The sequence below is a fragment of the Phaseolus vulgaris genome, chromosome 7 (assembly GCF_051622355.1).
Source record: "Phaseolus vulgaris cultivar YP4 chromosome 7, ASM5162235v1, whole genome shotgun sequence".
In the NCBI taxonomy this organism is placed as follows: Eukaryota; Viridiplantae; Streptophyta; class Magnoliopsida; order Fabales; family Fabaceae; genus Phaseolus; species Phaseolus vulgaris.
The window spans coordinates 41,280,538-41,294,255 of record NC_143504.1 but is presented as its reverse complement, the minus strand read 5'-3'; the positions used below and the strand labels follow the sequence as shown (position 1 = coordinate 41,294,255).

The window sequence follows — 13,718 nt, the reverse complement described above, 5'->3', positions numbered from 1 at the left end:
TATAGTCCATGTGTGTATAACAATGTTACTCTATGTGTCACATCATCACCACTTAACATTGTTCATGCCAATTTATCAGAAGATACCAAACACAATTACAAGAAAACTTAGAACGAAAATGACTTTTTTAAAAATCACTAGATCAAATTTGCTATTGACCCTTAATATTGAAAGAGAAAAGTAATCAAGACTCAATTCAATACACATCATAAACATATAAATTTTACTTATAAAAGTTCCACACAATTTGAAATTCAAGACTCAAAAATCCCCACAGCAAAAAAGTTCCTTTTTTTGGAATTAGGCAGAATTACAAAATTCAAGACTCAAAATTCAATACACATAATAATCATATATATTTTAATTTATAGAAAAATATTGACAATTCTTCAACATATAAAAAAGTTTTATCAAATAGAAAAGTATAACATAATTTTTTATTTAAATGCTACCAATTTTATGTTTTTTTAATTATGACATTGATACGTATTCAAACATTTATAAACTTAACAATTTTATATTTATAAATCACTAAAATATATAAAATTTAAATTAAAAATTAACATAAAAAATATTTTGAAAGTGATAAGGAAAGTCTTGTTATAGGCAGTACACATGGGGTGTTTGTTATATTAGTATTAGTATGTGCATGTAGTTTAGAATTCCCAAATTATCCTTCATATCACAATCATGGTACTGATAAAGACTTGACTAACGCAAGTGACAAGTCCTTTGTATCAATAAAATATACGTCATTTGCTTCTTCATATCATATCCTTTCTCTCTCTATATTTATAACTGTTCGCGTCACTCTCCCCTATTGTTCAGTTGGGGTTTTGGTTTTTCAGTGTCCACTCTGTTCTCGCTGTTCATTCAATTGTAACCGCCACACCACACCACACCAATGCCGCCTCTGCCACTAGACGTGATAATCAACACTCGCTTGCTTTTCTTTATACGGCCAATACGAATTTAATGACAATCACCGATACGATTTTTTTTTCTTCTCAATTGAACTTGATTGGCGGTTTTTTGTTTTGGATTGTTCTTTTGCTTAGTTAGTGCTATAATTTTGTTTTTATTATTGGCGGATGATTCTGACGTCGTTGCTGTTGTTGTGGTGATGTGGTGCTGCAGCAGGACGAGGTGATGCCGGATCCTCCTTCAGATGCTCCCGAGATGGAAGGTATAAAGAAATGACGACGCTGTTTATGTTGTTGTTGATAATGATAATGTGTTCACCGCAAGTGTGCGTGGACTGTTGAATGAAGGGGAACTTGTTATCGCTATTGGATTTTCTTTTTTAATTCTGCAAATGTGAATTGTAGTTTGCGGATTGAAAGGTTTATAGTGTGAGAAGAGGGCTGCGTTTGACTGATATTTAGATATTTATTCTAATTGCTGAAGAATTAGGAAACAATGTTGTAATTTGGTATATACTTTTTAATTTTTTTTGTAAGCAATGATTCCGTTCTTGCAGTATTTCTGTTGTTGAGGCTTGCATGTTGTTAGGAAGTTTAAAAATTGCTTTGTTATTGGGTTTGGAATGAAGCTCCACCTAGGCCTAGTGCTACTTGTTCTCTTTAACTTGGGAAGTGAGTCCCGACTTTTAAGAATCCCTCCTCTGCATTGCATTGCATGGAGTGTTTGATTGAGGTAATGTGTAATCGGAGATTCTTGATTTTTTGTCGTTCATGTTGTGGTCTTGATTGATTGGGAGGTGGGTAATTTCGTAAACTTTCCAGATTTTTTCCACCATTTTGTTTGTGTCTGGATCTGCTTGATCGCGGAAGTGGGTAACTAGTTCTGAAAGTTTTTTCCTCTGCATTGTACTGACCTGTTTGATTGGTGAAGTGAGCAATTAGTGTCAATATTCTTTCGTTCTCGTTGATTGCTGACCTTCAGATATTCAGGGAATTTTATGGAAATAAATCAATAAGGATTTAATAATTTTAATGTTGGCATGGCTGATCAATTTTTTTGTTTTTCTTTAATTGTTCAAAACAGAAAGCTCGAGTTCTGTTGATGCACTAACTGTGGATAGTCTGTTATCTGGGAGGTTCACATGGACTATTAAGAATTTTTCAAGGCTTGATAAGAAAGTATATTCTGAAATTTTCAATGTTGGGGGTCATAGATGGTGAGTGGATTTTTTCCTGTGTTCTTTTGTTGCCAATGCTAGTTAATTTCGCAAGTTTTGAATGGTGGTGCTGACTGACATTATTTGCAATGAGCAGGAAGATACTTTTATTTCCAAAGGGGAATAGTGTTGATCATTTATCACTATATCTAGATGTTGCAGATTCAATGATGTTGGCTACTGGATGGAGTAGATTTGCCCAGTTTTGTTTGACTGTTGTTAATCAATTCAATACTCAATACTCTTTCAGAAAAGGTAGTTTCTCTGTGACAGGTGTCTCACAAAAATGTATCCTCTTTATTATGTGGATACAGAAAATGAGGAATTAAGACCCAAATTCTGATTGGATATAAATTGAGTTTTTTACTACTAGGAATTTGAATGATATTCCATGGTTATTACAAACTAGATTTTATACCTGTGTGTTCAAGTGTTCAGTTCTTATGTTATTAATCATTTTGAAGTTTATTAGTCATAATATCAATTAATAATTGATATTATCATATTATTATATAGTTTGAAACTAGAGTACTGATGTTAGGTAACTCACAAATGTGCAATCTTGCAAACTTCACACTGGCTAGACATACAGCTACAATGGTCCCTTTAAAAACTTGAGCTATCTTCTTCCCTTGAGCATGCTTTCCGTGTTGAATTGAGTCCAATCTGTTCTCAGTTATAATGTCCTTCCCCTATAGTCTCTCCGCATGCTTATCCTTAGTTATTGATGTTCTGCTTGTTTCTTTAATGTAGTTTGCTTGTCTGATGGCAGTTTGATTGGTTGTTTTCTAAGCTATTTTATTATCTTTGTTTTTGAGTGATACCTTATCTCCTCTGTGATGTATTTCTCTTTTATTGAAAAAAAGGATTGATTTTTATTTCTTTGTATATGACAGAATCACAGCATCTATTCAATGCTCGTGAGAGTGACTGGGGTTTCACTAATTTCATGCCTCTTGCTGAATTATACGATCCTAGTCGAGGTTATTGTGTTAATGATACATGCATAGTTGAAGCTGATGTTGCTATTCGTAAGGTTCTTGATTACTGGTCACATGACTCAAAAAAGGAAACTGGTTATGTTGGACTGAAAAACCAAGGAGCTACTTGTTACATGAATTCACTTCTTCAGACACTGTTTCACATTCCTTATTTTAGAAAGGTTAGTAAACTGTGGAAGCTATTGTTTATTTATACAAAAGTAGACATTGTTTATTTATACAAAACTAAGCATCTTACATGAACTATTATTATTACTAACAGGCTTTGTACCACATGCCTACAACTGAGAATGACATTCCATCAAGGAGCATTCCTCTAGCATTGCAGAGTTTATTCTACAAGTTGCAGCATAATGACACTAGTGTAGCTACAAAAGAGTTAACCAAGTCATTTGGATGGGATACACATGATTCATTCTTGCAGCATGATGTCCAAGAACTTAATAGAGTTCTTTGTGAAAAGTTAGAAAGCAAAATGAAGGTACAATATTTTTTCTTGGCAACAACTTACAGCAATGTTTGAATTTGTATTTCTCTTGTTAAGGTGGTAATTGTATTCAGATTTGCTTCTGGATCAGGGAACTGTTGTCGAAGGCACCATACAGCAGCTGTTTGAAGGTCACCACATGAACTATATTGATTGCATCAATGTCGATTACAAATCAATGAGAGAAGAATCATTCTATGGTATGCAACTTATGAGCTTGCTGTTTATTTCATAAATCCATGTTCTTATATCTTATGGAATGAAATTATAATTTTTTTTTATCACAGATCTTCAGCTTGATGTTAAAGGATGTCAGAATGTATACGATTCCTTTGACAAATATATTGAAGTAGAACAGCTTGAAGGTGATAACAAGTATCATGCTGAGTGGCATGGTTTACAGGTAAAATCTAATTCCAAGTGTTTTTTATTTTATTTTTGTTGTCAAACTGAATTTTTTACCTTTTTTTTGGTTTAGAACTTGATTGTTGATACTTCTTTTTTTTATGAGCCTCACTCTATTTTGTTTATTTTTTTCCTTTATTTTCTTCAAGTTTTGATTTCCAGAAATATAAAATATATTGGTTTTGTTAACAAGGGAATGCAAGTAAAAAGTTTTCATTTTGAAAGAAACTTATGGGATTCTTTAATATATTAAATAAATAAAAAAGGCCATGGATAATATTAGATAAGGATACAAATAAATTTTTGTATTGATGAATAAATTCTTTATTTTTATTCTAATTTTATAATTTAAAAATAAAACAAAATAAAATAAACAAGCTATGTAGCACAAATATGGACACTGACACGACACGGATACAGATATGGAGATACGTATAATCTCTAAAATGTAGGACATGAGGACACAAATCTATATATTATATAATTTTGAATTATATAAATTGAAAATAAATATTTATGTGCAAAAGTATGTTTTAAATTCTTTTGGGAGCAGGAAGATATTTTTCATGATTGTTTTAAAATAATTTATTCCTTATTTTTATAATCATAATAAAAATTTATACAATAAATTTGAGTTTTTAGAAAATTATTGTATTTATACCTTTTAAAATTGTGTTATAGAACCATGCTAGAATTTTCAAAAATCCAAAAAATACTTTTTGAATTGAACACTTCACCGATAAGTATCCTACGAGTGTCGTACGAGTGTCGACACCGATACGTGTGTCCGACACGGATACACCATTTAAGAGAAGTGATACTCTGTACATCTAAGCTTTTCATGATGGCATAATGATAGGAGCCTGCGGACTTCGTTTTTCTTTGTGGTGCTTTGTTGTAAAACTATTTCTTTAATATTGTTGATTTTGGTATTTTTCTTCATTATTGTTACGATCAATCACCCAGGAGGCTAGGAAGGGTGTTTTGTTCGTTGATCTTCCACCTGTTCTTCAGCTGCAACTAAAACGGTTTGAATATGATTTTATGCGCGACACCATGGTAAAGGTCAGCAATAAATAGATTCATATTTAATTCTTTCCTATTTTGTATATTTGTATGTTTCAATGTACTTGTCAGCATTGAATAGAATCAGATTGAATTCTTTCCATTTTTTTGATATATTTGTATGTTTCAATGTAATTTTTACCTGTCATAGCTTCGTAGGAGACATAGGAGCATGTGTTATATAGAAACACAAAGACATTGTCCCTCTCTTTATGGATGATCTCAAGAAAAGGAATTATATTGATACTTACAGGCTTACTTACTTTTTAAGTACCTCAGAAATTTGGATATTTTTAATTGAGTTCCTATTAAATATTTTTTGTTCTATTTAGTGCTCAAATATTTTTTTTTTTATTCAGGGATGGGATGGCATGACTACTTCTATCTTCTCGTCTCCAACTCATCGATAATCTCGCTTCTTTCCTCCTCTCCAATCTCCTTCAAGTCGCTTCTTCCCTCTCAAAAAGTGAGTTGATCAGCAAATTGGAGGAGATTGGAGAGGAAAGATGCAAGTTGATCGGCAAGTTGGAGACGAGAAGACAGAATTAATGACCACATCATAACAAAATTAAGCCACCGGGTTCTCAGACAAGAACAAAAAGTATTTTGACCACTCAACAAAACGATTTTTTTGATAATAACTTAATTAAGCCTCGAGACTCTTAATATTTGTATACAATAGGAACTAATTTATGATGATAAGGGTTTATAATTTTTATTTTGCTTTTATCATGTCTAAGAAAGAAGTATTTTCTTAGCTGGCTTTTTTATTGTGTAATGTTTGTTCGCACTTAAGTAGCATAAGGTTTTGTTTGTCATTGTTCTAATTTTTATACATATATATGTATATATTTATGTATCTTACATTTAAAGAATCCTATTTATTTTTTGAATGAATAAATATTTTCTGGTATCAAATATGTATTGTATCTTTACATCATATCATCAACCACTTCACGGGTGTCGTAACCTGGTTGATCACTTAACATAAAAGTTCAATCCACATGCAAACAAAAATTCCATATCTTAGATGTAATAGAAAGTTACTAACACCTCACATATTATATGCAAATAAGTGACAAAATTGACGACTCTATGATATTTTTTTTTATCTCTAACAGGTCTATGTTTTATGGGGATCCAAGAGATAAAAGTAGAGTTAATGTTAACCCAAATTTTAAATTTTTGGAATTCATAAAACAATTAAAAGGATCTATCACCTTGTTTATTTAGTGGGAATAGGAAGGACGGAAATGGACAAGATGGAAATATTAAATTCCCAACATTTGTTTCAGAGGATAACTTGGAAGGAGGAAAGTTTATTTTTACAGCTCCACAAGAAAGTTTATTTCTCTTTTCACTTTTTCATTTTATTTTCTTAAAAAGATAAATCAATTTTATGCAATTTAAAAATAAAAATACTAATTAGTTGTATGTAAAGAAATTAATGGAATAAAAATATAATTTTTAGATTATAATTTTTTAATTAGTAAGAGTATATTTCATTATTTATTATTTTACCCTCTCTTTGACTCGTCTAAATAAACAAAAGATTTTTCCCCATTTTTTCCTTATTTCTATCCATCCGAACAACTATTTCTCTATTTCAGTTTTAAATTTAATCCGAAAAGAAGCATCAATGATGTCCTAGCTTAGGTAGAAAAACTATATGTAAATCCTCTGGCCAGAGAGCCTTTTACGTTTTCATAGTTCAAAGAATCTTCATTTCTTCTTCAAAGGGTCTCTCCAGGAAGGAAGGTTTTCCCCATCGTGTTTTTGCTACTCCTTAATCATATTCTTTTTAATTCCCCTCTTGCCATCTTATGAAAAAGGTTAAAATTCAATTCTCCTTCCTTTGCCCATCATGAAGATTTTGTTGGTGAGGACAAGGGGATAGAATAGAATAAGCTATCTATCCTATTTCAATATATTGTTTGGTGAGCCAAAGCTAGGATAAACTTTAGTCACCTTATCCCATCCTGCCCATTAGTTTATAAATTATCTGTTCGGTGGGAGAGCTGGGTTAGGTAAGAGTAGTAGGATAGGATGTTTTTTCTTACCCACTTAGTCAACAATATTCTTTTGGGTTACCTCTGTTCAGTACATACTATGATGATGTAATTACCAATTAAGTATCATCTACTTGAAGGAAAATATGTTATTTCTCGTCTTGGATGTTGATGTTCATTTGTAAATTGTTAATTTTTGCCCTTGATGTTCATTTATAAATTGTTAATTTTTATTCTAAAGCATCTTTAAGAGTGACCATCAACTTGATTTCCAACAGATCAATGACTACTATGAGTTCCCCCTGCAACTAGATCTTGATAGGGACAATGGCAAGTATCTGTCTCCGAAAGCAAATAGAAACATTCGCAACCTTTATACACTTCACAGGTATTGGTATTTCCACATCCTCAATTTTATAATTAGCTGAGGTTCTGTTCAATGAAATGTTCCATGTACTTCAGCGTTGACTTTTTTCTATTTAATGGCTCTTTTGGTCCTTTTGGAATTGTATGATATACTGCACTGTGAAACTAAGGTAGTAAGGCTACACTTGTCTCTGAATGGTGGAAAATTGCAAGGTGCAGAATTTGGAATGAAAATCACTTCAATTTAATTGGTATGGTAAAAATGTGGAAGCTTCAAAGTGAAGTGCACCTATTTTACACTCAATGATGTTTGAATTTTAGCCACTCCCATACCGGGAAAGTGAAAATCAAAATCGCTATGGGTGAATTTGAAAGAACTTATTGACAGGGCTTATCTCATGAAATAACAATTGTGCAAGTCCAGGACAACTTAAGAAAATAGCTGATGATGTTCAAAATAACTTATGCGATAACATTTTAACTCTATTTTCTCTTCAATTATGAAAACAACTTTTGAAAGTGTTTTTATGGGAAGAATTTATTCAGTAAGCACTTACTTAAGCTATTTACTCAAACACACCCTAAATCCCATATCTTTTCACTGACCTTATTTGCCATATAGTCATAAATTCATAATAAATCAAGTAATTAGGAATTAGCCATGTAGCAGAGTGGTGACTTATGTTTCAAAATACTTAACAGTCTGCATTTAGCTACAGTTTCACTTTAAGAGTCTTAGAGAAGGTAGGAAATTTGAATTAAAGGACACAGCACTACATCTATAGACTGAGGTTTTCTCATTTCTTTTTCTTTATGAGAATCCAGTGTTAGAGTATCACACTGTTCACTAGTAGTCTTTAATATAGTGGAATATTCTATACTGTAGCTGTACAGTTACTATTCAATACAATACTATATATTTGTAGTTGGCATGACTTTTCTATATTTATTTGATGTTGTAGTTGTAGTAAATAAATTGGTAGGCAATTGTTGGGTCCACAACATAATGAGTTAAGAGGTTAAGTATGTTTAGATGCTGCTTGATCCCAGTAGAATTTCCTGAAACTGACCAAATTTTGAGGTAGGAAGCTGTATAGAGTTTAAAATGTTAACTTGTAAATGGTTATACATTTGGCAGGCCATGTTAAGTCAAGCTACTTGTAGACTAACAAGCGTGTATTGTTACAATATTATGCATGTTAAATTTTAGGATATTCAGTTATTTTCTTCTGGAATCCATTTACAGTAATTTGAGGTTTAAGTGATTAGATTGAGGTTAACTGCTGGCTATATATGTGATGGATGCAGTCATCAATATGGTAAGAAAATATAATTCATTGTCAGAGCACAGTGTTCCTATACAAGGTAAGATAGTCATGAACTAATTGGAATTCATTTGTCTATCTCATGAAGATCAAAATTGGATTATATTTGTCAAAATGTGGTATAACGATGATTTGCTTTGTGCTAAATACATGGCCCTTCTAAGGAGAGATTGATCTCAAGGATTATAGGTTCTTTTAATTTGTTTGTTCTCTTTATTTTGTATGTATACATCTTTTTTGTTATGGATGACTATTTGTCCTCAATTCTTTGCAATTTTTTCTGTTCATCTTAATGAATTATTTATTTTATGATAAAAATTGATAACAAAATTAATTATGGATTTAGAATTTAGATTGATGGCACTGCCCTATATCTATATTAATTATGATTTTTCATTTGGTTGATCATATACTTACGGATCTTGTTTGCATCACCATTTTGTTTTCAGTGTTTTGGTTCACAGTGGTGGGGTTCATGGTGGACATTATTATGCTTATATTAGGCCAACTCTATCAAATCAGTGGTGAGTATTTGAGGTCTGTTTGCTTTGAGAAAATATGCTGTTGCATAATCAGAAGAATTATTCTGTAATTAAGTGCAGATTTCATTCTCTATTTATTAGGACAGATTTGTTAGTGATTTGATTTGATTTGTACAGCTTTAATTACCCATTATTTCTTGCTTTCATTACCTATTATTTATTTCCTTAATTAGGTTGTAAACCGTCTATAAATTGAGACGGTAATCACATTTGTAAATTATCTCAGAAATATATTTCATCTATTTCTTTCAACTTATACTTTTATATTTTAAGTTTTAACTAATAATCACAAAAGAGTTACTTTTTCACTTTCTTCCAATTTCAGTGTTTAAGGATTTGTGTGGGAACAAAAAGGAGGTTTTTTTCCTAGTTGTTGTGTGTTTTAGAGCTAATGGATGATCCTGAAGATGATTTGTTGGATCCATAAGAATTGCTAACTTTTTTTAGTTTTCCTTTGTCCATTGTTTATTAGTATTGTTTTGTACCATGCTCATTCTTTGCTGATATAAAGTTCGAATCACACTAGGTATAGCTAGCATGAGATGAGAGTTTACCCCCATTATATTTTCATGCTTAACATTTTATGCTGGTTTTCATTCCCTTATCTTCATTTTTCATTGTATATTACTGATTTCTTTTTTTTATAAGCACTAGCAACTTTCTTGTTTCAGGTTTAAATTTGATGATGAACGAGTAACACGAGAAGATTCAAAGAGGGCCATAGAAGAACAGTATGGTGGTGAAGAAGAGGTAATACTTAATAGTATTTCCTTGGTCCTTTTATCATACATTCTTGGATACTGATTTTGTCATTTTGTTTTAAGATTGTATGTCACAATTATTTTTTGTTATTTCTCTTCTTTTCCATAGTTACCTCATACCAACCCTGGGTTCAACAACTCTCCCTTCAAATTTACAAAGTATTCAAATGCATATATGCTTGTTTATATTCGTGACAGTGACAAGGATAAGATAATTTGTAATGTGGATGAGAAGGACATTGCCCAACACCTAAGAGTAAGATGTTTGACTCATTGATGTCATATTATTTTTGTTATATTTCTGATGCAAACTTTTTTTCACTTTCAAATTACATTTCAGGCAAGATTAAAGAAAGAACAAGAAGAAAAAGAGAAGAAGAGGAAGGAAAAGGCAGAGGCTCACTTGTACACCATCATAAAGGTTACAACTCTAGCTTTCCCTCCCTTCTAAGTTCAGTTTGTCCTATCTTTCTATACTTTCTCTGGTTTCATGGGTCCTAAGAACTTGTTCAATGATACTATTTATTGGATCTAGGTTGCACGTGAGGAAGATATGCGTAAACAGATTGGAAATGATATATTCTTTGATCTAGTTGATCATGATAAAGTATGGAGTTTTCGCATTAAAAAACAAATGCCATTTATGTTGGTTAAGGTATGAACTATTATTTTTATCATTTTATTTGCAGATAAGAATTATTCATGTCTGGCCATCAATGCTCCCTCTATTTCATTTTTGCAAGAATTTTTTCCTTTCAAATTATTTTCAGTTGGAAAATGTTTCATCTTTCAGTTATGTGAATCATATGAAAAAAATTGTAAGATATAAATTACTGAAGTGGAGAATCATTTCTTCATCAAGTTTGTCATTGTTTGGCCATGGAAGTATGAAATTTCTGCTTCCTTTATGTCATTTTCTTCTTTTCTCTTGCTGAGCTCTGCAGTAGGGTTTCTCTTATGCTCGTTGTATATTTATTTTTCATGGATTTGTTTCTTTTAGATCATTGGTATCTTGGTGACAGCTACCTTACCGGTTGTTTTGAGACCTACAGTGGCAGTTGTTTGACCATATACAAATGGGGTTTTCTGTGCCCCTGAATATTTTCTTGCATATAAGATTTAGTTTTTGGTTTATTACTTGGGTTTTGCCCATGAAGTGATTGTCATCTGTTATGTATTGTCTTGTAGAGGTATTTGGCAGCCCTGCTGCGTTCTTACCTATTGCCACTCTCATCTGCTTTTTTTATACTCTAAAAGAATACCCAATCCTTGTTGGTATACTTTCCTTGTTGTGTCTTCATTAAAATTCTGAATTTTCAAGAAAAAAAAATTCATCCTCCCAGATACAACAAAATCACTGAAACACAGTTGCAGTAAAAACAAACCAGAAAGCACCCGCCCAGATCAAAACCTAATAATCAGACCCAATTGAATCCTGTTACCCAGCCACCATCAGTTGAAGTTAAGTACGAGTAAGGAACCAGTCGAACCTGGCAAAAGTTATTGAACTAAGGTTGGAGTTAGGTGGGAAAATGAGGTCCAATAGGATTTCCATTTGAAGTTGAATGAGTGAAAGGGTTGGTTTGCAATAATTCAGTACTGCTTAAATAATCATTTTTATTTTACCGGCTGTGTACTCCATGCTGAACTGTAATTCGTTTGATATCTGCTGAAACAGAACTTGATTCTTAAATTTCTTCTTATATTTCTGATGATGAAGTCTTTATCAGGAAGAAGTTGCTAGAGAGTTTAATATACCTGTCCCATGCCAACGATTTTGGTTATGGGCAAAGCGGCAAAATCATACATTCCGGCTAAATAGACCAATGACATCTAATGACGAAACTCAGTTGGTTAGTTCTTCACCCAAATTCCGATCTTGTGTCCCTAAATTGTATAATTATTTGTGTCTATATTATATTATATTATATTATGTTACGTTATTTTATGTTATGTTCTATTATATTATATTATATTATGTCATGTTATATTATATTATATATTAACCTTAATCATATGTGTTTTTATTTTTAAATTTTTATTTCTTGATTCTCCTAAATAGGCTGTCCTGTCTGAACCATAATGGTGAAAAAAAAGTGTAGACACTAAGCAATAATTATGGAATTACTTTTCTTGAGCTGAAAAAGATATAGTACAATGGTATTTAAAGGAAAAACAAAATCCTAATAAAAGGAAATAAATCTCGTGATAAATCCAGATTTTGTCTTTTGCGACTTCACGTCCCTACGTTGCCACCTTGGAAAGTACAATATCTAGTTGTTGATCTTCTATCAACAAGAGAACCTACATAATTTGCATTATTGTAGGTTTCAAGAGTTAGTCTTCCATTGCTTTTGAACAATATTCCCTTTCTAGGGCTACCCTTTAAGTAATATAGGATTGTATAAGCTGCTTGAAGATGAGATTACACCGATTCATGCATAAACTAACTGATGACGCTCATCGAATGACCAATGATGGCCATGTGTGAGTCAAATATATTAATTTTCCAACCACTTTTGTTTTACTGCTGATTCCTCTTCAGCCTTACATAACTTGTGATTGGGATCCATTGGAGTTGACACTGGTCTGCACCCAATTTCCCAATTTCTGCCAGAAAATCAGTTATATATTTTTGCTAAGATATGAAAGTTCCAGGTTAGAGTAGGCTACTTCAATACCTGAAAAATACTTTAATCTTCCTAGCTCTTTTAGTTCAAATTCTTGGACTAGTCTCTGTTTCAATTCTTCATTCTCTTTTTCATCATTTCCAATCATTATAATATCATCAATATAACCTAGAAGTACGATACCCCACCCTTTTTTCCAATGAATGTTTAGTGAAGAAAGTGTGATCTCTTTGAATTTGTTTGTAGCCAAATTCCTTCATAACTTTTGTCATTCTTTCAAACCAACCTATAGGGAACTATTTCAATCCATAGAGTCTTTCACAGTCTGCTATCTGCACACTTTATTTTTTGGTCTCCTTCAAACCCAGGTGAAATTTTGATGTTGGATTTCTTCTTCTAGGTCTCCATGGAGAATGACATTTTTAACATCATATTGTAGAAGTTTCCAATCAAAGTGGGCAACTAAGCATAAAAGGATCCTTACAATATTCATATTAGCAATTGGTGCAAAAGTCTCCTTGTAGTCTATTCTATAAGCTTGAGTGTATCCCTTTGCAAACAACCTTGCTTTGTACCTTTCAATAAACCCAAAAGTGAATATCCATCTGCAATCAACAATATTCTTTTGCAATGCATCCTTCTCCATTATCATGGCATGTCTCCATTCTTTCTTTAACAGTATTAGGGACAACAACAAAATTTAAACTAACAATAAAGCTTTTATGGTTAGCTGATAATCTCTCCAAAGAAACATAATTTGTTAGAGGATAGAGGTTATTTTGTGCAGTTTCTAGTGCCTTTTCCGATAGCTATTGGCAAATCAAGGTCATTTGGAGAGTTGAGAAGGTTCTCAATTTCTGGTAACTCTTTGAAGTTTTAGGTTCAAAACTTGGATTGAATTTATGGACTTGCCACATTTTTGGAACGCACTTGCTTCTTGTATAACATTGCTGAATCTTGGAAAACTATAGGTACAAACTCTTCGGG

The 13,718-nt window shown here is 32.1% G+C and overlaps 1 protein-coding gene across 12 annotated transcripts in view; it reads left to right on the top strand.

The window, feature by feature from the left end:
• The first annotated feature begins 734 nt into the window (after positions 1-734).
• The window catches only part of LOC137828466 (ubiquitin C-terminal hydrolase 13), a 33,086-nt gene continuing 20,102 nt past the window's right edge, over positions 735-13,718 (top strand). For 2 of the 12 annotated variants that reach the window (XR_016523092.1, XM_068635063.2), the window contains exons 1-16: positions 735-925; positions 1,138-1,186; positions 2,008-2,140; positions 2,238-2,395; positions 3,037-3,302; positions 3,404-3,622; positions 3,720-3,828; positions 3,916-4,031; positions 5,000-5,098; positions 7,386-7,495; positions 9,248-9,322; positions 10,012-10,090; positions 10,211-10,357; positions 10,442-10,522; positions 10,637-10,756; positions 11,832-11,954. Coding sequence is in view for 11 of the 12 variants with exons in the window: in XM_068635063.2 (XP_068491164.2) it covers positions 905-925; positions 1,138-1,186; positions 2,008-2,140; positions 2,238-2,395; positions 3,037-3,302; positions 3,404-3,622; positions 3,720-3,828; positions 3,916-4,031; positions 5,000-5,098; positions 7,386-7,495; positions 9,248-9,322; positions 10,012-10,090; positions 10,211-10,357; positions 10,442-10,522; positions 10,637-10,756; positions 11,832-11,954 (1,905 nt within the window). In the remaining variant the exon portion in view is untranslated. Of the gene's footprint in view, positions 926-1,137; positions 1,187-2,007; positions 2,141-2,237; positions 2,396-3,036; positions 3,303-3,403; positions 3,623-3,719; positions 3,829-3,915; positions 4,032-4,999; positions 5,099-6,701; positions 7,289-7,385; positions 7,496-9,247; positions 9,323-10,011; positions 10,091-10,210; positions 10,358-10,441; positions 10,523-10,636; positions 10,757-11,831; positions 11,955-13,718 lie in introns of those variants that run through there. The other 10 variants (XM_090304531.1, XM_090304537.1, XM_090304538.1 and 7 more) reach the window with 10 other exon arrangements.